The sequence below is a fragment of the Poecilia reticulata genome, chromosome 6, assembly GCF_904066995.2.
Source record: "Poecilia reticulata chromosome 6, P_reticulata-male-v2, whole genome shotgun sequence".
Classification (NCBI taxonomy): domain Eukaryota; kingdom Metazoa; phylum Chordata; class Actinopteri; order Cyprinodontiformes; family Poeciliidae; genus Poecilia; species Poecilia reticulata.
Window position 1 is genome coordinate 6,479,512 of NC_088835.1, and position 26,386 is coordinate 6,505,897.

Here is a 26,386-nt window from a genome sequence, read left to right on the forward strand (position 1 = left end):
TTATTTGTGGCAATTTTTTAAAAGAAGAAGGGGGAAAAAATCGGCTGAAAAATATTTTATCTGCGTGTAGAAACGATAGAATAAGGAGCGTTAGAGTGGAGAACTGATCTAATTTAATCTAAACTATATGACACGCAGTTACTACAGTTACTACGGGACGTAAGAGACTCTGAAGTGAGAATGTGAGAAGACCAAGACCCCGAGAGGCTCCGGGTGTGCGCTGTCAGCCCGGACAGGGGTGTGTGTGTGTGTGTGTGTGTGTGTGTGTGTGTGTGTGTGTGTGTGTGTGTGTGTGTGTGTGTGTGTGTGTGTGTGTGTGTGTGTGTGTGTGTGTGTGTGTGTGTGTGTGTATGTAAGAGAGAGATTGAGAGTGGGATCAGCGTGGATACTGTGGTAAAGACAGGGGGACAGAAACTTAACAAAAGCTTTCAATGTAAAGACAATGGTGCGGGGGTTGTGGTGAGTGTGTGTGTGAGTGTGTTGTTGCTGCAATCGATGCCAGAGGAGGAGTGGGCTTTACATGAATGAAGGGCGATGAAAGCGTTGCTTCATGCATTGCAAGTTGTCATTTTGTTGGTAGTTTTAAATTCCTCTCAGTGGTTGGTGTTTTAATCATTAAAAGTGGCCGAGCTGCCTGTGAAGGTGCAGCATCAAGTTTCTATGTGTTTGTAGCCGATACACATCCCTGCCAAAGAGACGTAGAGGGGGAAAAAGTTTAAAGATTGCTCCATCTTTTATTGCACCTGTATATTAATTTGAAGGGGAGGAGATGGAGGATAAACCATGTTAGGAAATGATTTTTATTAAAAAAAAATTAAAAAATCACCACCAGCTGGTTTTTTGGTTTTGTTTTTTTTACCCCTGCTGTTGTCCTCATCCAGAATCCCAGTTCTCACCCAACTGGTTTTTCTCCAGCCGCCAGTTCTGGGGGCTCACACTGCAGTGACAGGAAGTTCCTTTTCCTGTTGTGTAGATTTAAGCTTACAGCTTTGGATCATTTCCCTGCTTGAACAAAAGGCTAGTGATGAGCCGCTTTAGTTTTCTGGCAGATTCTTTATTTGAGACGTCTTGGTATTCTTTCAGGCACTCCAACGTTCATCCACTGTTTTCAGCCGTTTGCTACTGAAAATGTCAAAGTTCTTCTCGTCCTAACAGCTCCAGCTGGAGCGAAACGAACAGAAAGCTTCATGTTTTTGTGTTCGTGTTGGTAGGACAGAAAAAATGGCTAACCACCAGTTAGCATGTTTGTTGACGCTGTCCACTGGTTGCTATAGAGACTTGATGGGTGCAGGGTGTCACGCTGGCTGTAGTTCTCCAACAATAACTGTGAACTTTAGGTGTGTGTTTGTTGTTTTGTTAGTATTTTTCACCATCCTGCTCCGATTTGTTTTAAGCATCTTCAGTTAGGCTGTTGACGTACATCTTGTCATGTTTAATCAAACGTGTCTTATTTTATATATATATATATATATATATATATATATATATATATATATATATATGGCCGTTTGCCGATTTACGTCGTTCACATGATTTTTAATGCAGAGGAGAGGAGACAAATGATTTCTTGTTTTTCCCATTTTGAGGAGCTACCTGCTCCTTCATCAGCAGCAGTGAGAAACACTGCTGCTGATGAACAGTTTGAACCTGCTTGAACACATTTAGAGAGAGAAAAAAAAAATCTGAAGTTATATGTATATTGAAGGTATTTAAAGCAGCAGTAATTGTGCCATGAATGATTCTGCTAAAAAAATAATAAAACAAAACAAAAAAAAAACACTATTATTAATGTTGGATTTTTTTGCACATTAAGTGAATTTATTAAGTGAAAATCTAATCTAATCTTTTTATTGGGTGCATAAATCTGTATATGTATCGTTAGAGCATTATGAAAAGCTAAACGTGTTCTTGTCTCGTTGCAGCTGTGTGGATCATAACTGTGATGTGAAGGTGGACTCCCCTCAAGTCTAACAGGACTGTGTGTGTGTGTGTGTGTGTGTGTGTGTAAATATTAAAGTGTAAAATTAAAGATGATGATGGGATGTATTTAAAATCAACTTGATGCCATTTTAGTTTTGCTTGTGCAACAATAATCACACTGTATATTTGTGCATCATGTTAAATTGATTGTGATGTGAACATTTTTTCATCTTTCTTTATACTTGTAAGTTTTAATTAAAAAAAAAACATGTACAATTGTGTTCCATGAATTATGTATTTTAAAGATGACATTTGTACAAATGTGTATTTTTATGTTGTTTTTTGTTGCAATGACATAGAGACATTTTGTTCCTACTGCGTTTGACTGAACGTGTTATGAAACTGTTACACAACTTGCATCTCCGTCCTCTCGGATCCCAGAGCTTTCTGTCCAATTTTGTGAACAGCAGCGCGATTCAGTTTCGGATTCGGACCCATTTTCATACTCTCGCCCCTGTGCAGAGTACACGGCAGGCTTTGCCTTCAGCCCGGGAGCCTCGGTCTGCCTGCATTTCATGTTCGGTTTGCAGCGTGTGGATGGACGGATAGATGGGGGAGAAAGAGGGGTGATGGGGGGGGGGGAGAGCATGGCGGCTTGCAGGCAGAGAGAGAGAGAGAGAGAGAGAGAGAGAGAGTTGGAGACAGAGGAGTTATTCCTGCATTCTTCTCCTGAAAAATAAAAACGACAACAAAAAAAATGGTGGCTGTTGTTAGTGAAACATGCATTCTCTGTAAACAAGCGTGTGTGGACATTTTAAAAACACTGTGAAATAAAAGCGATGGAAATTTACAAGCATGTCTGAATGTTTATGTAACTCCCGCACACACACATCACACCTCAATGTTTTGGATGGGAGAACTAAATGCTAGTGGGTAATCTCGCGAGAGTTTTCGGGTGGACGTTCCAGCTGGGGTTTGTAGTTTGTTTTTTATCTGCCGTTACATCTCATAGTTGCAGCTCGGCATGATCTGATCGGTGAATCCGGGATGTTCACCTGCACCTGTTCGTTTCTTCTTTTTTTTCTTTTTTTTTTTTGGTGATTATCAGCAGCACGATGCAAACTGAATACCTAAAATAGTGGAGTGAGTCATGCTTAGCAGACCTCACAGACTGGCGTCACTGCAGCCAATGGAGAGCCTTCAAACCGTCTCCGTCGGGCGGGAGCCACGCGCACATTCCTCACCAATGAGAGCACCGTTTCATTCATAAAGTGGTATGGGCAGTTTTTCTTTTTTTATATATGGAAAGCGTGGGTTCGGAGGGTTTCATAATTCTCACTGAAACCGTCCAACCTGTTCGCGTCGGCAGCCAATCACCAGCTCCGAATGGGATGCTGCCGGAATGTCCCTCCAATCACAGCGCCGCTCCGGGTTACGAATCGAACCCACCCTCGTTTTTTTTTGTGTGTGTGTTTTTTTTTTCTGCCCCATACAGAAAAATCTAATGAATGAGGGGAAAGCTCCAGGGATGATTGAGGTGGAGAATCAGCCAATGAGGTGAGGCGGGCTGGAAGAGGGACGCCTGACGCAGCCAGTGAGGAGCGGAGGTGGGCGTGGCAACCTCAAATCAGGCTAGACAAGTGTTGGTGGAGGAGGGGGAGGAGAGAGAGAGGTAGGAGTGTGTGTGTGTATGTGTGATGCTACAACCTCCTTATAAAGGGACTCTCTCACGTTGTGGCTTGGAAATTAGAGCACATTGCCTAAAAATTGAGGTCTCCAGTATTACGCACACACTCACATACACACACGCCGGAGTCACAGAGAAGCCGCTGCCATGAACCGGGATAGCGTGGATGAAATGATGAGCCGGGCCGAGACGCCTCTTTTCTGGGTCGGTGCGTTCACCGTGGCCTCCCTGGCGCTGTGGCTGCTCTACAGGCTGCTCACCGGCTTTAGGATATGGATCCTGGGGAACGGGCAGCTTCTCACTCCGAAGTTGGGAAAATGGGCAGGTGAGTCGGATTCCAGCAATTATCACTTCTTCCTTCTCTCCACCTGCAGTTACATGGCGGACACACGAATCACCTCTCCCCCCCCAAAAAAAGTGGAAGGTACAAACTTCACTTTGCCCTCTGTGAAAAGCTGCATCCTCATGTCGGAGGGGTGAGAAGGGGAAGGTTATGTGAGATTTGGGTGACTGACTTCAAGGATAGGGTTTGTGTTGCGTAACAGGCGCAGGTGAGTTGTTAATTGACTGATAGGATTTTGGGGCTTATTTGCTCCACTTTGTTAAAAAAAGCAAACATCAGGCTTCAATCGGCTCCCAATCAACCCACAAATGCAGCCGTGTGGAGGAGGAAAGTGGGTAATGGTGCGTCTGTGTGTTTGGGGGGGGGGGGTGCTCCATATTGGTGAGCCAAAATTGCGCAGGCTATGCGCACTTTTCAATGTGGGGGTCAGCTCTCAACCTTTTTAAACGAACACTCAGCCACAGACTGCGAGACAAATCCAGGTGCCTTGTAGTTAAAATCGCGACCCCACGTTTGGTGAGTTTGCGACGCTTTTGATTGACACGTGTCCCATTAAAGTTGTGACGGTCCATCGTTTTTGTCGCGTGCGTCTTCAATCCCTCATCATCTTGGAGTCGGTTCACCCTTTAATGCTGTTCGGATGTCGCTGATTTAAGGTTTGAACTCCGTCTGGATTCTCTCGGTGGAGTTTTTGTTCTACTGTGATCAGTGGGGAGCAGTGATGTCGCCCCTCTTTGGGTTTGACCCACTTCTCCGGTCTCTGGTGAAGTCTGCTGCGCAATATTTTATTTTATCTTGTTTGTTTTTTCTTTCTTTTTCTTTCGCGTCGGGATAATTTTGGTATTCTGGTTCATCCAAGGAGAACCTGGTGATTTGGGATGACTGTCCATTCTGACGCAATTATTCTCCGAACTCCTCTAAAAATATTGTCTCTATGATTTTATTTGGTTCTGTAAGAGGGGAGATAAATTCTTGCCCCTTCAGGAGTGACTAATGCATCCCCCACACCCCTCTCCCACCCGTCTGGTGGCTCTGACGGAGTATGCGGAGGAATGCCGCTGCACTGATGAATCATGCTTCTTCATCGTCATCAATTGGGTCTTATAGATTCTGATCACACCCCTCCCCACCCGCTTCTCTTCTCCACCCAGAGAAGGAAGCCATTTATATTCAGATATGACACTAACTTCTTCCAAAAAAAGATTTCTGTCCTGCGTAACAAGAAGTGACTCATTATGCGTATTAAGTGTGATCCTACTGCAGAGTTCTCCCACCTCTTCTTCTTCTTTTATTATTTTTTAATTATTATTCTTTTTTTGTTTTTGCGAATCGAGCATGACTCAGGGGATTGGCCCCTTCAGCCGCAGTGGAGATTTACCTTCATCCTAACTTTTCCACACATGTTTTTGCGTAACATGTGAAGTTTGCATGCCACTCCCTGAAACCAATGGCCGCCACCGGTCTGACGAGTCTGACGTTCGTCGCCGGTCACAACGGCTAAAAGGATGGCTCTCTTAGGGTGAACGGGTGTGTGTTGTGTGTGTGTGTGTGTAAGCTGTGCGTCATGGATGAGCTGTTCTGCTCAGCAGGTTGGACCTGATGCGCCTGTGCAGCCAGTTCAGCCGGCGGTGGCGATTTTTGTATTTCTTTTTCCTAAACACAACTGGGGGGGGGTGACTCGACAACTTGAAGTTTCAATCTGAGTCACTTCTATTGCTCTTTATATATATATATATATATATATATAAATAAAATTATATTCGCATTGCCTCTAAAAAGTCTTAATTTGGGGACCTACTTAAAGTAAATTCCTCATTGATCTAGTTGCGAAATTATGAAACTGGAACAAAACCAACAGTGCTTATTAAACTGTCGACTTTATCTTGGATCACACAGAAGTAGTAGTAGCTTGTTTTCATTTCAAGCCGCAAAAAAAAAAAAAAAAATCTGGCTGACTTGGCTGATTACCTGGTAGTTATGGTAACTGGCATTTCCTGGTTGGACAGGTTTGAGTCCAAGGAGGAATGCTTTCTGAGAAAGGTGTTTCTTTTTTTTTAACAGATGGGTTTTTGTGTTTGAGAAACGGAGTGGTGAAATAACTAGCTGCTGCGTCGTGTGTGTGTGTGTGTGTGTGTGTGTGTGTGTGTGTGTGTGTGTGTGTGTGTGTGTGTGTGTTTGGATGCACCTCTGCAGCTCTTACACACAGCTCAGGGATTCCACAGGAGTTTCTATTCAGATGACTGGGACTCCTAGTGGCAAAATGGGAGCATTGCAGCATGAATTAACAGTTTCCTCTGCCTCTCCTCTTATGTTGGGAGGAAGGGCTGTAGCTTTCTAACTGATGAAGCCATAAGCTTAACGCTCTCAATTTGTTATCCACTTGATTACAAAAACAAAATAGACTATCTTCTTGATAAGGTTAAGCTGTTTATTTAAAAAATAAAAACGATACAAACGTAAATTATAGACAAAAAACACTACAATAATTATACAAATGAGGTCAAAAACCGCTTCAGTAACTCCTCCACTAACCAAAAACCTTATGTAATTCACTTTTGAATTGCATATTGAAATAAGTAATTTAAAAATGCTAATTTACAAGAGGAACGTGATCTCTAATATTACAAATCCTTTTGCATGAGAGTTTTTAACCTGTAATTTATCATTATATACTTTTTTGTACACTTTTAAAAAAATCATAGTAAACTTAAATCCTAAGAAAGATTAACTTAATTTATCCTGAAGATCTGAAAAATTTAAACTGAATTTAGGCTTCCACACAAGTATTTCCCCTTCCCTAACCCTTTTTTTTCCCCCAATGCTCAAGTCAGATTCACTTTGCAAAAATGAAAATGTTGGTGTAGTATTCTAAGCTATTAAGACGTTTTTCTTTTTTAATCATTTTTGCATCTTTCTAGTGCAGCACCCCTCGGGCTTTCCTCGCTCCCCCTCCCTCCCTCCTCCAGTGTCAGACTCCAGCTTGCCATATTATGTAATCGAGCAGTGGCGTCTGCGCCGCTGCCTGCTTGTAAAACTTCATTACAGGGGAAATAAATTTAGACCGAGGGGAGCTTTTTATTTTTTCTGTGTGTGAGGATGGGAGTCTGATAGGACGCTGCTCCGCTTCCACCCATACCTCCCTTCTGACATCAGTTTATTCAGAAAATGTCTCTATTATGTAAGGAGGATGCAGCCATTCATCAGCACAACACACGACTGACGAAGGGACGACGAATAGGAACATTATTGTTCCTAATGCCAGTTTGGAAACACCTCTGCGAACATGAACATCTGTTTTTAACTGAAGGAAATATTTTATGAATTGGGTTTTCATGTGAATGAAATCCATCCTCGTGCGCGTCTCAATGGATGCGGGGTCTCTCCTTTTATCCTTGTGAATGTGCTTCCCTCCCTCGCGTGCTCTGGATCAGCGGGAGCGCGCGAGGCTGTTCACGCTCTGTCGCACGTGTCGCCGGGATGGAAGGAGAGCCGTAGAGGAAACACGACTGTCGGTTCGAGTCCTCCTCTGACCCTTTGCACACATTCTCCGTCCTCAAGTGATCTCTCTCTGCATCACCGTCCCTTTTTTTTTAGCTCTATTGTTGCCCATCTGAAATATTTGTTTTCCTGTTAGCACCTTCTCGCAACTGGTAATATGAAAGTAGGTTTTTTAACATTTCTTTATACCGCTCCTGTTTCAATCTTTTTAGAAAGATTGACTTCCTACTTTTAATGGTTGCTTTGACATTCCTGAATGCCAGCATCAATAGTGTGACGCTTAAAGCAATTCTTTACATGATTAGGTTTTACTTTTCTTAAGTGGTTGTTTTTGAAATTAAACTATAGCTTACTGTAGAGACGCGCTATCGATATCATAAATACAGAGCCCATATTGCCGATACTGCTACTTTTTATTATTATTGAGTTTGACATATCATTAAACTTCTGACCTTTAGCCATTTTTTGGTTTTAATTTTAATTTTTTAATTCAAATCCAGGACAGAATTTGAACAAAGGTCTAAAAATACTCAAGCATATTAACACGACAAACGGTAATGATACAAAAAAGTACAAAATATTATCGTTTGAGAGTCAATTGAAATGGTCTTTGAAGGAGAGTCGAGGGAAAAAAATTATACTAAAATAAAATTTCAAAAGAATCTAAAACTATTTGAAATTTTATAATGGTTACATTTTAATTTATGCTGCAAACAGAGAGTAGAGCTAGTCGATACAAAATATCGATATTACCAAGTCAATCCGATACCTACGGAGACTTGGTTTTAATATCGATATCTTGCGTCGTCTGGCTCTATCTTTGTTTGTTTGCAGCATAAATTTAACTTGGTCTGAAGGTCAACATCTGGACAATGGATGAGAAATGTTTGCATGTGTTGGAGAACTTTAGAAGAGAACCTGAAAACAATTTGTTCCTGTTTTCAAGGTTTGTAAAAGTTGCTAAAACTCTGTAGAAACTTAATTAAAACACGTCCCCACTTGCCCTCTTGTGCTATTCTTTCTTTTCCATATTGGTGTGTTTATCTCGCTTCTCAAAAGATAAGTGCATCAGTGCAACCCTCTCGGTCACACACTTTAAGTTTGAATAGCCAGCAGGGCTTGACGCTATCTGCTTGTTTGAAGAAAATGTGGTCAGTTCAGTTTCAGATATTGTCGTCTGGCAAAAGACATCAGTTCTTCTAGGACATTCTCGTAAGAATGTTCTGTATGAAGTTATGCTGTTGACGCATTACATCACCTAGGCTGTGTCCAAATATTTGCAAAAACTCACTAGATAAACATGAAGGCTGTTGTTAGGTTCAAATAGCTGAACTTTCAACTAGGCTTTTAAATATTTCTGGCTGCAGGATTCAATTATTTTTTTCTCTCTCCTTATAATAGCTGTTGGGAGTCATACTTCATAACAAAGTTTTTAAAATGAAGAAAAACAAGAAGGCGGGAATAAATGGGGATGCTGCTTTAAGAAAAGAAGAAAAAGAAACTGAATTATTTATTGCTCTCTTCCCCCAAAAATAGATGCAGGTTTTATCTTGAGCAGCTCTGAAGTACATGTTCTGTTATTTCCCTCCCTTCCCTCTTCACTTGACCTGATCGAGATTTATTTTAGTCTTTGTTTGCATCACCCATGTGACTCCCCTCCTCCTCCCTCCCCTCATCTGCGTTTTGAATGTGAAAGGTGGGGAAGACGAGAAGAGGTGGACGATATGAACTTAAAGTTTTATCAACATATTTTGTGGCGCTATTGTAACAAAAGTTACAATAAGAACTATTAACTTCTGTGTTTTCGTTGACTGCGTGGCACAGCAATCGTGGCTTCACAAACACAAATGTTGCTCTTGAGAAATATTGCCATTTGTAAAGAAGTGTGATTTGTACACAGGAGCTAGATATTTTATCATATTTTTCACATGTGTTGAATCTCTCATTGAAGGAAAAATGGTAAAAGTAAGAACCTTGAGGATACGGTCAATTTCGGGACTTCTCAAAAAGTCATTAATTGGAATTTATCGTCACAGCGATAAATCAAAATTCTAAGTAATTTTTGACGATAAATGATGCGATAAATGTAAACCCCTAAGGTTGTATTATTATTTATGGGGATGGGTACCGACCGATTATGTAACGCTGAGCAACATGACTGCAGCCTATTTGCAGTCGGCTTCACTAACGCCAGTGTTGTCCCTGTCCTCTGTGCTTGCAGCGGTAATGCAGGGTTAGGTGGAAGTCTCTGGACCGAGCATCCTCCTCCCCCTCCTCGGCGTGGGGGCATGGTGACAGGTGGCGGCGGGGATGAGGGGGAGGGGGGGGGGGGGTTCTGATTCTGATTCTGATTGGTATTCAGGTGTTGCGGCAAGCAGATCCCAGACGAGCCAGTGCAGGCGCTGCTATTTTTACTCCCCTAGCTGCTTTTTTTAGACTCTCAGAATAGTGAGCAGGCTGCAGGCAGGGGCTGCTCCGCTGCGGAGGGAGGGAGGGAGGGCAGGGAGATGGAGAAGGCTGGCTGGGGGATGTCTACACCTCCTGAATGTGTTGAGCTGCGGTACAAACGCGCCCCCTTCAGGTCACGCAGGAACCCTGCAACTTTTGGGAGCGCTTCCTTCAGAAGGTGCTGGGTATGGGTGGCAGAACATGGACAGCGAGGCAACAGCCAGCCCCCCTCATTACACACACACACACACACACACACACAGCATCTCTGTAGCCCCATCAACACACACACGGTCTGCTGTCGTCAGTGCTGCTGTCACTAAACATGCCGGCTTGCGTACACCGCCTTTGTTACGTTGGCGCTTCATGTCACTGATGTCATGCGATGGTCACGTGAGGTTTAGGAGGGGGAGAGGAAGGGGGGGGGGGTATTAATTCCCACTGGGATGAAGAAAATTCATAATGAGCTTGTGATATTATTATTATTTATTTTCTCTCTACAACTATAAATTTCTTAGGACTCGAATGCAGCAGAGTCAAACTCCGCTGCTGCGCAATATTTATTGAGAAAATGGTTCCATTATATAATGGATGTGAGGCTCGCCATTCAGAAACTGGTTGCGTGAATAAAAATAAGAGGCATGCATGTATTGTTGCCTGACTTGTCCGGGCAAATCGCCTCCGTATCGCCTTCGCTGTAATTCCGTCCTGCTGGTAAAGCAGCTAATTATCTGTAATCAGGGTTTAAAATATGACAAATCATGATGTTTATCTGAAATCTGGGGATGTGTATTTGAATTCCTGGAATATGATTTTTTTTTTTTATGGTGCAGATTTTCAATGTGCCGCGACTGTCCGTCTGTTTGATAAAAACCCGTATTAGTGTTGTCCTGCTATTAACGCTTTAGAAAAATGTTTGGTAAATATTTACTTCATGCAGATGACATCTAATTTACATGTAAGGAAAAAATAAACAGTTACACAGTGCAGGTTCTTTATTAGAAGCGCACACTTGGAAAATTACAAACCGCATTCCTAAAATGCATGACGTGTCTGACAGGAACGTCGATGTGAAGCGAACGGGTCAGCACGGACTGGTTTGAGGTCGGAGAGCATTCCTGCGTTACTGTGTTTATCTACGTGTGTGTGTGTGTCGTAGTTCAAGCTGTTTTTGCTGTACGTGCATTTTGGTGCATTCTTGCTCCATTCCCAACAATGAGGAACATCTTTTTTTCTTTTTCTTTTTTCTTTTTTTTTTTTTTTTGCACCTTATCGCCAGTCGTTTCAGTGCATCCTGACTGTCATTTTCTTTGGGGGGGGGATGAGGGGGCGTGGTAAATGAGTTTCTGATGCATTGAGACTTTATTTAAAAATGTGAATTTCTTTTACTCGTCTCCTTGAATGAGTTTCTTGCTGTTTGTCAGAAGGTCTTCCTCCAGTTGGACAGATTCTCTTTCCTATGAAAGTATCTCCAGCGCTTTTTTGGGTGGGAAAAATGCCGCAAACCCCCTGGTCCCTTAATGTCGGCAGGAGTACCACCCTCTTCCTCCTCAGCCATTTTTCTTTGCAGCATCTGTAGCCTCCTCCCTGCCTCCTCCCCCACCCCCCACCTGCAGCTGCAGCCTCAACCAGATTTGGTTCAACCCGTGCCCATTGAGGCTTTTCTGCCTGGGAGCGTTTCATTCTTAACATTGGGGGGCAGAGGAGGAGGAGGAGGAGGAGGAGGAGGATGGCGGATTAAAAATAACCAGGGATTCTTGCGCTCTCTTTCCAGCTCCTCTCATTCACTCTCTTCTCCCTCTCTTCTTCTTCTTCTTCTCCTCCTCTCTGATCTCCATTCTGTAGATCTCCTCCACTCTTTTGTTCTCTTGCTTTGCTCCAGTTCTATTTTTAGCCACCCCTAGGATCCCTCCCTACCCCCACTTCACCCTCCTTCCTCCCTCTCCATGTTCGTCATCACTCCCCTCCCCTCCTCTCTGCATCTCTCCCCCCACCCTGTCATCTTCCTTTTTTTTTTTTTTTTTTTTTTTTTTTTTTAGCCCTTTGCAAGAGAATGTCCTCTACCTGCATAAATCTTTCATCAACCTTTTTATATATACATGTACAGAGATGTTTTCACAACATATTGTGTGTATGCGTTTGTACTCTTGTAAGCAGCAGTAAACTCCATGACCGTGCTCTCTGATCAATCAGTTTGGTTGGGGTTGATGGGCAGCACAAGTTTAAAAATAGCTTCTTTTTTTTTTTCCTTGACAAGGTGAAGCTTTTCCTGCCTCCGACTCCTCAGCCCTTCCTGCTGTCGTCTTCTACGAGAACCGGCTGCTTTTACCAAACCATTTCTTCTCCACACTTGATTTGCCGCTGGTACCTTCTGTCCTCCGCTCGTTTTCTGAACTAGGGAGCATCGACGAGTACGTCACAAAAAGCAAAGCATCTGAGGTTAATTCGAATTGTTAAAAAAAATTACTTTATTGATACAAAAGACGAGCGAAGTGTTGTTGTAGCTCATGTTAATTCAAGGTTCTTCTGAGCTGTTGAAGGCTGTGGACAGGAAGGATTCTTCGCCCTCTGATCTTGACTTTGAGCTGATTCGATATGCTCCTCAGTAACTCAATGTCTCACTCCCTAAATGTTCTATTTTTGTATCGGTTTCTTTAGATTACTGTTGTGATAGTGTTCACACGGGAGTACATGCCATCGTTCACACACTCAGTCATGGTATAGATGTTGTCTTCATGAGGCTGGCAAAGAGCAATCCGATCTGTAACCTCCAACCAGCCCTCTAGGGCTTCTTTTAGTTTCTCACCATCTCCATCCTTTTTGCTACAGATTGTCTCAGGGGTTTTATTCCATGGTTGTCGTCTGATTTTTTTTTTTTTTTTTAAATAAGATGTTCTCATTTATTTTTATATAGCCACCACCCCTCTCTATATTGGATGTCGGCTCTAAATTTGTTAACACTTTATTTGAAGGGGGGTGAATAAGACTGTCATGACACAGTCATAAACATGACATAACACTGTCATGAACATGAATAAGCCTTCATGATTATTTATGACTGTTGTCATAAAGCGTCATTTGGTAAATTATGACACTTTTAATAAAAAGTCAACATTATTCAAAATGTCTTTATGACAACTTGACGTTGACCAAGAAATCATTACTGTTTAAACTTTACCTTTAATAATATAAAGTTACCTAATTTTTAAAGTGCAATCAGTAATACTTTTATAACAAATTATCAGTGATGATTTCTTGCTTAATGTCAAGTTGTCATAACAAAGACATTTTGAATAATGTCAACTTTGTATTAAAAGTGTCATAATTTACCGAATGACGCTTTATGACAACAGTCATAAATATTCATGAAGGCTTATTCATGTTCACGACATGTGTTATGTCATGTTTATGACAGTGTCATGTCAGTCTTATTCACCCCCCTTCAAATAAAGTTACCTTTTTATTTTTCTCCCTAATTTTGGAAGTCGGCAATATGTTTACAATTTAAAAAGCAGAAATATTATCTGATTACATGCTGTCTTGTTTTTCTTATTTATTTGAACAAAATATGAACCAACTGAGAACAGAATGGGGGGCCAGGAGGGTGGATGACAACAAATAAATACCTGTGCATAAATGTGTTTTATTCAGGACATGACAGGAGTGTAAGTGAGGGAAAAACAAACCTGACACACAAAAAAGCTCAATTTGGCTGATTCAATGAAACACCTCTGTAAAATCTGGTTGCACAGACTTTACATATCTAACCCATTTTCCCCAGCAGATGAATGTTATTGCAGGGTGTGTTCAACTGAATTTGCGTCGACTGTCTTTGTGCACAGTAAGATTTTCTGGCTTGACTCCATATCGGGGCGTTGACTGATGCAAGTGGCCAAACCTGCTGCTGCTGCTGGGTCGTAACTTTTTGTTGAACAAAGATCTGATTTGTGGCTGCCTCACCGAGAGGAAATTCAGTCATTAGTTTAGTTTTTTTCTCCTGCACTGAAGCATGACCAAGTCATTGTAACAGTTATACTGTATTTGTCACACTTGGAAATTGTGATTTCAGTTGAAATATTTTAAGTCCCAGCTTTGAGACTCTTAATATCAACTTTGTTCTTTGTACAGTAAGCTTGTCAACATTAACCTCCACTGACCTCTCACTTCTTTCCCTCTCGTTTCTCCCCAGTTGTGACTGGAGCCACGGACGGCATCGGGAAATCCTACGCGGAGGAGGTGAGGCTTCCTGCTACTTTTTTTTTTTTTTTTTTTTTTCTTCCTTGGAAAATCTGTGACTCATGCACAGACTCTGTTCACTCACAGGTCACAGTAGGGAGAGTGTGTGCAGGCATATCTAAGTGCACACAGACTTGTGGCATCTAAATATGATAATAATAATGATAATAAATCCTAAATCCAAAAGCTGCACCAATTTGATCTTTTTCTAGCTAATGCTGGTTTTTGTTGTTTAGGACTGACCGGTCGTTTCTGATATTTTTAATTTCAGGACGATGCTATGATGTACTCAAGAAGAAAATGTGTAGGGTTTCTTAATTACTTTAGCTTCATTACATACAATAAATAAAAGAAGCGTTTGGAGCTATCGCCACAGATGCATCCAAGCGCATGTCCCTTACATATGGCCTTATTATTTGATTTAATATATGTCCTTTACTGGCAAATCCAAAGTGCAGGACTTCTTGACTTTGATAAAAGTCTATATTTTGTGCTTTTCGATCAGAGCCAGTCAATCTAATATGATTGTGATAAATTTTTTTCATTAGTCCTCCTTCGGCTGTTTACACCTCAGATGAGTTTTGCACCTTTTTAAAAAAAAATGTATAGTGTTCATTTACAAAAAGGCAGCCGCTCACCTCTTTACCCTTTCAGCTATTCTACAACAAAAGCATGTTGATCATTTGACCTCCTCTGTACCCACCATCAGTAATAAAACTACCTGTTCTTCATCATCATGATAATCAGGCTGTGTGACATGATTCAGATTTCTCTCGTCTCTGATTTGCAGTTGGCTCGTCGAGGGTTTGCCATGATGTTGATCAGTCGCTCCCAGGAGAAGCTGGATGACGTCGCCAGGTCACTTGGTGAGCTTTGACCCGAATTAAGCTGATTGTTTGGCTGCTGGTTTCTGTTTGGGCCTGGGAGCTGAACATGTGAGCGCAGGGAGCGAGGCGGCGCGTTAGACTTCTGCACTGCTTCCCCACTTCGTTTGATGTTGAAAATAGATTTCCAACATTTGTTCTGTTAAAAAATTTTAATGTATTTTTAACAGAATAGATTATTAGATTCCAAACAGGGAGGGTTGAGATTGCTCAGAATGTTCTGGCTGATTTCAGTCTTTTTTTTTAAGCTGCTTGCTTGACTATTTTCGAGATTTATTTTTGGAGATTTATTTTCTAACCTCCATACCTTTAACGATCATAATTCAAATATACTTTATGTATTCCAAATGGAAATTAAATGTTGTTGCAACTCTGATAATCCAAGTATCTTTCGTGAGCCGCTGTGGATGGTGACGATGTGGGCTGGACCGATATCTGGTAGCAGTGAGTCTGTCAACAAAACTGAAGACGCCTCTGACTGGAGACTATATGATCTTCTCACCACAGTCGTATAGTCTGAGAGCTCAGTTTTCATAAATAACAGACAGAGTAACAGCAACATGTCCTGGATGCCATCAGTTGTTAACAAGCACTGCTAATCCACCTCATTTGCTTTTGCTGCTCCTCCTTAAATCTCTACTCTGGCTGTAGAGTTAGAAAGCCGGTCAGAGAGACGTTAGAGTAGGGGAGTGGACTGGACATCAAAAGGTTGACGTTTCAAAATCGATTGGCGTATTAAACCATCATTCATGGCGTACTCCAGTTTCAAAAATGTACGACAGAAGTTGAAAGCTAAAAGTGATAAAAACAACTTGATTCCGATGCCGTCATCTGCTAGCAGTCGTACTTTGGCTACCTGGCAGGTTATAGAAAGTACATTTGTCTCTTTGATAACTTCTTAGGGTTCATTCACACCAGCCTTGTTTGTTCCACTTCAGAGGAACTCCAGTTCACCTGCATAGACAGTCTGGTTGGTTTGGGGAGATGTGAACGTGTCATTGAACTCTGATGCAGACCTAAAGTACAAACCTATAAACTTTGGCCTCTGTACGCTTGATGTGAACTCTGGTGCGGTTTGAATGCATATGTGAACTCCAAGCGGACCAGAAACGGCTTGAAAAGCAGGAAGCGGGCTGCAGCGCAGGGCATTCTGGGTAAATGCAACCAAAACAAACATGCGAGTCTCGCTCTGGTAGTCTTTCACCAGAGATGAGAGAAATCCCACAACCGCTAAAATCTGACACGACTCCTTTTTGCGAAGAAGTTGCGTTCAGCGTCTTCAGAGTTTGTTTTTTTGTTTGTTTTTTTTCTTTTGGTGTCATTTCCCTCAGTAGTTTTTGGTGCAGCGCTGCCACAGGTGAGGGAGTGAAGAACTTACACTGCCAAATTAACCAAAACCTTTGAACTGTGTGAAAGCAAACTGCAAATGTTAGACTTTTGATTTCAGATCAAACCAACGCTACCAGACTATTAGGTGTGAAGGCGCCCTTATTCCTCTTAACACCCAACAGGTGCTGAAAACGGTTCTGGGCCTCCATAAGTCACAGGAAGATTATCTAGCAACCGTTAGCGTGGAACTGATGGGAAGGGGAAGGAAGCTATAACTTTTTCAAAAGTACTTCGCCTTTCATGGAATAATGTGCCACAGCTGTGGCACATTAAAAATTACACAAGTTCTTTGCATTGCACAACTTGAGTGGTGATGAAATGGTTGCGTTCACAAACCTGCTGTTTTACTTCCTCTTTGTTCAGAGGGAAGAAGGGATTAATATCCGCCCTGCTTTGAGAAACTGCACCAACTTGTTTCTGTGTTCACATTTCCTCCTGCCTGCGGTGGGGATCCGTCCACCTCTCGGCTCTCTGTCCAGATTTCGGCTGCATGACGAGCGTGCCCCATCCCTCCGTAAACGGTGCCCTCTCCCGGCAACTCGCCGTCTCATTCCCATCTGTTTCTGACAGTTTCCCACAGCGTGGTTTCCCCCTGTCGTGCCTCCAATCAACAGAGGGGGCTGATGGGTAGTCACGAGCGAGGAGCGGCGTGCCAATCTCTGGCACGCCTCCCTCACGATTAGCCTGACGAACCCAACCTGCCTGACGTGTAACCTGGCAACCCTCCTTGTCCCACCTGTGATTTTATTTTTTTTATTTTTTTTACTGCCATGCTCCACTCACTTATTTCAATCTCAGTTTGTTTTTGTACCTGAACTTTGTCTTCTTCAACATGCAGGAGGCTCTTACTACTTTTGTCAAAGTGTTTCAGACTTTATACACTGCAGTCCACCCTTTAATTGTTATTGTAGTTGAAATCTCTCCCATTTTTTATCCTTTGTCTTTTGTCAAATTTACATTTATTTTTTTCTGGGCCCAGATCTGTAGAGCGTAAGCCGACTCGGTTGACTGAGTTCATGTTTGAGGTTCATCCCAGCAGTTCTTCCTCTGCTAAACAAGTCTTTGGACAATGGGTTGTAATTGCAGCAGATACGTCAAACATGAAGCAGAGAGGGTCGAAGAAGACCACCACTCTAGTTTGTTGGTGCACAGCGCCCTCTTCAGTTCATGTCCGACACAGACTCCAAACAAATTTTACAACAGGAACATCCTGTTGGGTCTAATTTAGGAAACTTGGGACTTGATAGTGAAAGACCTTTTAAACATGCACTGTTTTAACCGTCTTTTTTTTTTTTTTCCTCTTGAGAACAAAGACTTTCTCAACGTTCTGTGTAATTGTTACCGAGAAATGAATGGTCTTGTTTTCCTCTCACAGAGGAGCAGTTTAAGGTGGAGACCAGGACAATCGCTGTCGACTTTGGCAGAATGGACATTTACTCCAAAATTGAGGAAGGACTGGCTGATCTGGAGATCGGTGTTCTTGGTAAGAGCTGACTTGTTTTTTTGTTTCCTCATTTATTTCTCCGTGTCGGTTTAGTCTCACTGTGTCATATCGGTCGATATTTATCCTGCTTTGTGTGACTTTCCTTAACTCTCCTTTTTTAATTATTATTTTTTTATATAAATGATTATATCTTGGATCCTAAATGGATGATTTTGAAAATCTGTATTTAATGTCGCATAATGGCCAAACTTTCATTCACAGCTTCAGAGGTGAAATCCAGAAAAATCTGAATTTTGAATGTTTGCCCTTCAAGTCCATCAAAACAAACTCTCTCTATTAACGCACCAACCATGTTATTTGATCTGTGTTTTCTGTTTTATACAAAGGTTGAGGATCCATTCTTTCACGCATAAATGGGGAAAATCCCTCAAGTCCTTTAGTTTTTGTTTTTTTTTGTTTAACAATTTCAAATCCAGCAGAAGTAAATCCTCTTCTTTTAGCCTGCATGTTATGATTCTTTAGAAATATTCTTTTTAATACAAAGTCTCTAAGATGATGAAACAAAAACTCAAAATCAAGACTGAATCTGGAAAAGTGTAAAATCTTGACATTATAATTTGCAGGAATCCCAGAGATGCCAAAGATTAAAACGTCTCCCGTAAAACCAGAAAATACGATTCAAAAAGTTGACGATCTCTTGCTATGTCCTATTTTAGATAACATTAAATCCTCATAAAGTGTTGAAGATTTCACAGAGAGAAGCTTAGCTTTGCTATTGTAAACTTTGGGCTTTATGCTGTTGCTGAATGAGGGGCTGGAATTGTCTTTTAATTGCAGAACATCTTGTAGTTTGACTTTGGATCAGTTTATTTGTGTCTTGGCACCATGTTTTCTTCCATCCATACCCTTTCAATCAGGTATTATGACCGTTTGACCAGAGACATAAAATATCGTACCTACTTTTTTGCATGTTTGTTGTTTTAGGTGGAGAAAAAAACCTGCTCTACCTCTTGAAATCATTCAGAATCACTTCAACAAACCTTAATTTTTCCGTCGTTTTAACAACGTCCCCGGGGTCAGCAGTGTGTTTGTGTGTGCGCCAAGCGGTGGCGTTAGCCGTACATCTACAGAGTTCATGCTGTACTTTTCAGCTGAACATTTAAGGAACTCTTTGTTCTTTTTATGGTACCAGTTGTGCTCCACTGGTTGCAAGGTGTGGCTGTGTCTGCTGTTTTGTGAATCCCTTCCCTGTGCTTGCTGGCTTTTGCTGCCACCTTGTGGTTGATAAAGATGTTTTTTTTGTAAAACTCTGAAGCTCTAATATGTTTTATGAACACATAAAAACATAGTTTTCTTTTCTTTCTATCATCAGTTAATAATGTAGGTGTTTCCTACCCGTACCCTGAGTACTACCTCCACATTCCTGACCTGGAAAATGTGAGTAAATCTGTTTTACTGATGAGGGGAAATCTCCTGATATCGAGTCTTTTTTTTTTTCTTCTCTTTAAACAAAAACCTCTTTAATAATTTTTTATTGAACTCCTAACTTGAACGTACTTTCTCTACGTTTCAGTTCATCACAAACACCATCAATGTCAACATGACCTCGGTGTGCCAGGTGAGGATTCTGCTCCTTTTTTTGTTTTTCCTAATAACTATAAATTGTCCATCAGTGCCACGACCCACAGCTAGCCTGTTGCTTTTACCTTCCATACTTTCCTTTATTTCCTCTACTTTTTTCCCCCCTCCTCCTCTTCTTGCTCTTCCCTCCATGGTACCTGCAGTGTCTCAGTCGTTCCCAAAGCAACGGTGGACTACACCAACGCTGTCTGTGCTCGCCACCCACGCAACGCTTTCTCTCTGCTGCTTTCTTTTTTTTTTTCTGTCCATCTCTCACCCCGCTACTTTTAGTCCTTTTTTTCTTTTCTTGTCATCTTTATTCTCCTGCTATTGTTTGTTTTCAGTTATTAATACCGGCTGAACTCATTTTGTTTTGTTTTGTAGATGACTCGCCTGGTGCTGCCCAAAATGGTAGAGAGGTGAGTTGTTGGGGCTTCCATGTTTTGCGACATGACTGCAGTCAAACAGCAGAGTGATGGAGTGAGGCACACACACCTCAGCTAGGATCTCCACAAATAATCATCATGATCTCAGAGGAATGCTATTTTTTCTTTTATATATATATTTATATATAAACCAGACACTTTCCATTCGGAAGTGGGAGGAGAAATTAGTTTTGTTTCTTCTTCTTCTTTTTTCCCCATCACTGCATCTTTTTCCTTCTCCTTTGTTCGCAATGCTGACAAGCTTTCAATTCACACAAAGTGCTCTTCCCACCCGATTGGCTGTTCCGTTCCCATGTGATTCCCGCCGGCCAATGGAAACGGAGGCACATTTGGTGCCGTGTGAGGCTGTAGCGTCTTCACTACATCACTGCAGCAACAGGCTGCCATGGCAACGCACATAGGCCACTACCATCCCCTGACTGTGTGTGTGTGTGTGTGTGTGTGTGTGTGTGTGTGTGTGTGTGTGTGTGTGTGTGTGTGTGTGTGTGTGTGTGTGTGTGTGTGCGCGTGTGCAGGATTAACTTTCTGTGGAATTTGCCATAATTGTCTATATGTATTATTAATAAAGAAGTTTGCTTCTGAGGAAGAAATGTGACCTACAGAATGATTTCCATTTTATCTCTGCTCTGCTGGATTCCTACAGTCTGAAAATATCTAGAATTTAGGTGGAATTATTATTATTTATTTATTTAAATCTAGAGAAACATCGACAAAGAAATAGTGGGGAAATATTTGCAGTTCCAGACTTTATTCTCTGCTCCATCTTCCAAAAGTTCTGCTCATTCTGAGTATTTTTTTTGTTTGTTCTTATCTTCTTGAATTTATTGATTGAACTTTTGTTTCTCTCTCAGATCCAAAGGTGTCGTCCTCAACATCTCCTCTGCCAGCGGCATGTATCCCGTCCCTCTGCTCACAGTCTACTCTGCAACCAAGGTATGCACTTAATCCGTTTTTGTTGTTTCAAATTCGGTGGCAAGGATTTGAAATCATTAAAATCACATAATGCAGCAGTAACATTACGTCACACTAAAACAAAAACAATGTCCAGACTTCATGTGCATTCATTTAGTGGATCGAAAATATCACAAGTTGGTTGATCAATAACCGGATGTTGCCACAAACCACGACAGGAAGTAGTTTGGGGATCATGCTGGGTTCTTAGTGACTTATATGAATAAACTTATTAAAGTGTGATTTTAATTGCGTTTCTTAGTTAATAGATACTGTGCAATTGCTTTTTTTTTCTTGACATTAATGGAATAACAAAGTTTTGCACACATTATACCTCGTGATGGCTTATTGATATCCCTTTAGCACTTCAGTCTGTTCAGCCTGAACTTATTCAGTGAGATTCTTTGGTTAAAAAACAATTATTTTAGGACTGTTTGCACATTTTTCCACCATGGATACCAACAGATTCTGTGTAAGTATTGGTACTTGAAACAGTAGCTGCTTCTGCAAACTGATGTCGAGTCTTTGTTGTGGTGATGCATGTTTCAACTAACTTTAGGTTAAATTCTCCAGATAAATACAATGTCTAACTTAAACAAAAAACGACCATATAGAATGACTTACTTATTTTGCACTGACCCCTTGATAAAGGTTAAAACTACACTAAATTACACACATAAAAACAGGCGAGGTCAAACTGACCACTCCGCAGCATTTATGATGTCTCACTGGTGTTTTTGGTGCCAGACGTTCAAATTGGCCCCTTCTTCTTCTTCTGTGACTTTTTACTGCTGATGAAAAGCTTGACTGTATCTTACGCCTCCGTTCGCAGGCGTTTGTGGACTTCTTCTCCCGCGGCCTTCATGAGGAGTACAGACGGCAGGGCATCATCATTCAGGTTGGTTTGGGCCTCGTCTGCGGAGGTCGGGTCGCTACTTCATATTGTGCTGTACTTTGTTTTTATGAGTACGCCATGCCCAGGTTCCTCCATACATCAACATGTAAAATGTTGATGTATGGAGCTGAGGAACCGGTAGACATTACAGCGGTAAAGAATTTGGATTCCTCCTTGGATTTTGATCCACAACTTTTTTTTTTTTTTTTTAAACCCCTTATGTGATCAGATAGAAGGAGACTTACAGCTTTTTAAATTTCTGCCTCTTAAATAAAGTGTAGCTATTTTTTGTTTTTTTGATTAAAAATGATGTCATAATTTTTGCTGGACTATAAATGGTCCCTCATGTTATTGCAACAAACTTTTTTCTGAGGACCATTTTCAGGTAATATAGTAATAGTAATGCAAGAACAATTTCTCAAAGATCTATAAACTTTAAATTCATTTGTACATTTAACTCTGAAACTGGAAGACATTTTAGCTTTCCAAACAAGTAAAGAAAACAAACGACAAATAAAATGAATCTGTGGACAAAATTGTCCCTAAAAAAATAGTCTATTTGCGACCAAATCACCAGACTAAAGACTTTTGCCATCCTGTGTTCGGTAGAAAGAGATGGAGAGAAAAGAGCAACGATAAATCATGCAAATGGAAATTATTGGTGTACTTTTTAATTTATCATGCGATTGATTTATTGTGACAGGCCTAAATTTGGCTCTGGGAAACCCAGAGCCAAATTTAGCTTTAAACATTGTTGGTGATGGAAACATGCTTCACATAAAACGGGGCTTTTCTGTTCAACACTGTGGTGCTCTTGTGCCACCTTGTGGCCAAAGTGTTCATAAGTGTGAGATATTTTAAGTTGAACTGCATTTTCTCTGTACTGCACCACTCTTGTCATATAGTAAAATTCTGTCTTTTCTCTTTTTATGTTTTTAGAGTGTGCTTCCCTTCTTTGTGGTAACCAAAATGACCCGCATCAGGAAGCCCACCCTGGATAAGCCTACCCCAGAGCGCTACGTAGCAGCTGAGCTCAACACTGTGGGTCTGCAGAACCAGACCAACGGCTACTTCCCCCACGCAGTCATGGTATGGAAAACAAAAAAATACATATTTACAGTTATCGAAAGAGAATACCTAAGTTAAAATTTCTGTTATTCAGGTTAAAGCTTGAAAATACTTCTACTACTTGGTGCACAGTTTTTCTCTACTCAGTTTTTGGAATTTGTTTAAGTTTTGGACCTTTTGAGGATGGATTAAAAAATTTTGCCCAGGATGAACACAAGCCACTTCAATTACTTTTTAAAATCTAAATTCAAGCGTAAAATTTCAAATTTCTTCATGTTCAAGGTTTATTTAAAAGTCCTTTATATTTGGGAAACTTTTTGTTGCCATCAACAAGCTTCTGACTCAGTCATAGCTGGACATTTGACCGTGCTGTTTATCAAAAATGGTAGTTTAAGTTGGTTTCCTCACAGACAGCCCTTGTATTTAGCAGAGTTTATTAATTTTCTTTGGTGTTGAGGTGGAGGCTTGTCCGGGATCCTAATATTGGCCAGATTTATCCATTACAAAATAAGTTTGGGTGTGGCTTTTGAAATAATTTTCTTGTAGACGTGGTTCAAGGTGAAGCTGAAAATTTTGAAGATGGTTGTTTTCTTTGTGCATCGGCAAAGTGCCTTTGGATTTGTAGCTTCAACTCATGCAATGTGATGCTTCCTGCACAAATTGTACGATTATTTTTGCTTTTGAGTCTGATGGTTTGAGTGAAATGTTTCAGATTTGGACACAAATGGGTGTTCCAACAGCACATTGAAAGAAATCAAAATGGTCTATCAAGCTTCTGGAATAATCCAGATTTTACCCCTATTGAAATGTCTGTCATAATTAAAGGTACAACTTGTGCAACAAAACCAGTCAACTTAAATGAACCACCAACTTTGCCAGAATCTTGATGCATTTTTAAGAGGACTGTCAAAAGTTAATGCATACAATTGATCTAGACATTTTAATGTGTTATTGCATAACTCAAATTAATGGAACTACCCATTTTGGCCTAAAAGCCTCTCTCCCACCTAGTTCATGGCATCGTATTGTAGACTCAACACATGGGGAGCAACAAACGGTGAAAGCTGAAAGATTTGTGCAGCAGCAGCAAAAGTTAAACATTTTTCGTTGCCTACGCACGTTTGCACATCTACGTGTACGAGCCTGAAATTTCACATGCACAAATTACATCAATTGCTCGGCTGGATGAGGATGAGCAATTGTCACCTCATCACAGAGGTTCCCAATGGAGAAGCACGTTTCCATGTCAACGCTTAAAACAAAATTACTTCCTGTAGATGAAGACCTGGAAAACTGAGAATCTTCAGACGTTCTTGGATTGAGAAAATAAAGATTTTCTTAAAAATTTTTGTGGAAAAACGTGCGTACAGTGGTGGCTTTGATATGAGCTGTATGGGCACTTGCTCAGGGCGGCATCATAAAGGAGTGGGGCACCCAAGAACTAGAAAATTAAATCTCGTCAGTTGTCCTGTGAATAAGTTTGCTACCAATGGCATGCATGTGTGGTGGAGTAAGTTTCCCTTAGTTGTTGAGTCCTGGGAAGACTACATCATCTGCTTTCTGGTACAAAAAACCACCAGGTAATTAATCGCATTTAATTAGTTGGAAGGTGTCAGAAGGAGGGGCTTGTCCAGGGCACTATTCCTGCAAGAACCATAACTCTGTTTGCATTTATATTTCAAGCTTACATTGTTGGGTGTAGTAATAAATCACAACTCTAGAGTGTGATTAATCTGATTACATTTTTTTAATCTATATTTAACCAACTCGAAAGGTTAATGTTGCGTGTTTGTCTCCTGCTTGCAGGGTTGGGTGACCACCCGGCTGGTGCCGAGCAGCATCGTAATCTTCCTGGGGGCCAGAATGAACCGCCTCCAGCGCTCAGGATACCTGCACAGGAGGAAGCTGAGGGAGCAAAGAAACGGAGCCAGTCTGAAAACTGAGTAACGGCGAGGCCGCAGGCAGCAGCTCCTTTTTCGACCGAGACTGTGCCTAAGGAAGTACGTTGGTGTGCTTCCATCCTCCGGAGCTGCCTTGAAATCTAACCCATTTTGTGCCTTGAGTAAACGTGCACAACAGACTTAAATATGCGATAATCTGCCTCTGATGTCTGTCTGGGTAGATGTGGCCAAAGAATTCAGGAAGTTGTGTGGTATAAAGCGCTAGTTTTTTTTCTTCTTTTTGGTCATCGACACCAACAGTGGAAATAATAAAGCAAATCGAAAACCAAACCCTCCTGTAGTAGGCAGTGAAGAATGGTGATGGGCATATTTTTTATATATATAATTATTTATTGTATATTTGTAAGATGCACATGTAAAACACAAAATCTGCAGCACCAGCTTTGAACCTAGTTCTCTTTACCAATGTGAGATATTTAAAAAAAAAAGGCAGTTTCTGCTTTTATTATCCTTGTTTATTTGTCTTACTTGACTTACATTCATCTTTTTTTTGGTTTGCTGATCTTGTGTCTTGCAGACTATTTAAAGTGTCACTGTGGTGGGTTATTTGTATTGACGTCTCGCCTTTTCCATGCTAGTCTATTCAAATTCTTAGTTTCTTTTCTTGTAATATTGCTAGAAACGGTTGGATTCAATGACGGGGTGATTGTTTTGATTTATCATGGCAGGATCTTAACTGGGAAGAGTGAACTATTATTACTATAATTATTTTCCAATCACTTGACTATTTTTGGTAGTTTTTCTTAATGTATCTGAATGGCTCTAATATTGACAGATGCTGTTAAATGCTGAGCAAATATTTCATTGGAGTTTTTTAATGTCAAACTAGAGTTGTTGCATCATCAGCTTTTCATCTGCGTTTTTTACGGTTGATTAGTTCAAATGCCACCAAGTGTAACATTTTCAAAATCGAACAATGCAAGTGTTTTTTTGGGTTTTTTTTTTATATACATATATACTTGATGCCTGCTGCAATACCCCATATGATGTGGTCTGACCTGGACCTCTTGTGGTTTTTCTTGTGAATTTTTTTTTCTAGTCTTTTATATGCCTTACAAATTGAGCTCCAAATGTAAAATGCATTAATTCTGCTTATCTTTTCTACTGTTTGTTAATAAAAAGCTTTGGCATAATAAGCTCTCTGTTGTTTTGTGTGTATGAGCATGTTTAAATTGGATATGTTTTGTACTACTTGCTGTTAAAGCTTTTAACCAGAATGGTTTTATACATATTTGTTTAAACTGTTGCCATGGCGTGAAAGTGTGTTGAGACGGGTAATCTATGAAAAGGTCGAGCTCTTCCTTGACCTACTGTTGCTGTGGGATGAACTGCACAGCTGCTGGTCAAAAACAACCAATCAGGGGCAGGAAGAGGGTCTTACTGCTGTCAATCAACCTCACATACCTGCTGATAAACGTATTAATGACGAGAAGCAACTTGACTTTATAGGAAAACTGTTTATCTGCCTCATCTCGTGTTACATTTAGACTTTAAATTTTTAAATCACAATGAGATTTGGTCTAAGCCAGAACAGATACATGAAGGTGATCACAAGAAGTCAGATTTGACAGCAATAGTATCTGTTGTGTTTTATTG

At 40.9% G+C, this 26,386-nt stretch overlaps 2 protein-coding genes across 2 annotated transcripts in view; both read left to right on the top strand.

Moving 5' to 3' along the window:
• Positions 1–2,773, top strand: part of LOC103465695 (uncharacterized) — a 42,324-nt gene extending 39,551 nt beyond the window's left edge. The window contains exon 9 of the mRNA XM_081607743.1: positions 1,923–2,773. The gene's annotated coding sequence lies outside the window, so the exon portion shown is untranslated. The remainder of the gene's footprint in view (positions 1–1,922) is intronic.
• A 679-nt stretch (positions 2,774–3,452) lies between these two features.
• hsd17b12a (hydroxysteroid (17-beta) dehydrogenase 12a) lies at positions 3,453–25,926 on the top strand. The gene is made up of 11 exons (XM_081607741.1): positions 3,453–3,932; positions 14,086–14,132; positions 14,923–14,998; positions 17,781–17,888; positions 19,222–19,286; positions 19,423–19,467; positions 19,854–19,888; positions 20,767–20,848; positions 21,699–21,764; positions 22,701–22,850; positions 24,636–25,926. The coding sequence occupies exons 1-11, from the start codon at positions 3,755–3,757 to the stop codon at positions 24,774–24,776; spliced, it is 993 nt and encodes a 330-aa protein (XP_081463867.1). The 5' UTR covers positions 3,453–3,754; the 3' UTR covers positions 24,777–25,926.
• The last annotated feature ends 460 nt before the right edge of the window (positions 25,927–26,386 follow it).

Excerpts from the sequence above, each read along its gene's own strand:
- hsd17b12a (XM_081607741.1), top strand. The coding sequence starts at position 3,755 with ATGAACCGGGATAGCGTGGATGAAATGATGAGCCGGGCCGAGACGCCT. Across the intron at positions 19,468-19,853 it reads ACATGACCTCGGTGTGCCAG|ATGACTCGCCTGGTGCTGCC; the intron begins GTGAGGATTCTG and ends TTTGTTTTGTAG. Across the intron at positions 20,849-21,698 it reads CAGTCTACTCTGCAACCAAG|GCGTTTGTGGACTTCTTCTC; the intron begins GTATGCACTTAA and ends CTCCGTTCGCAG.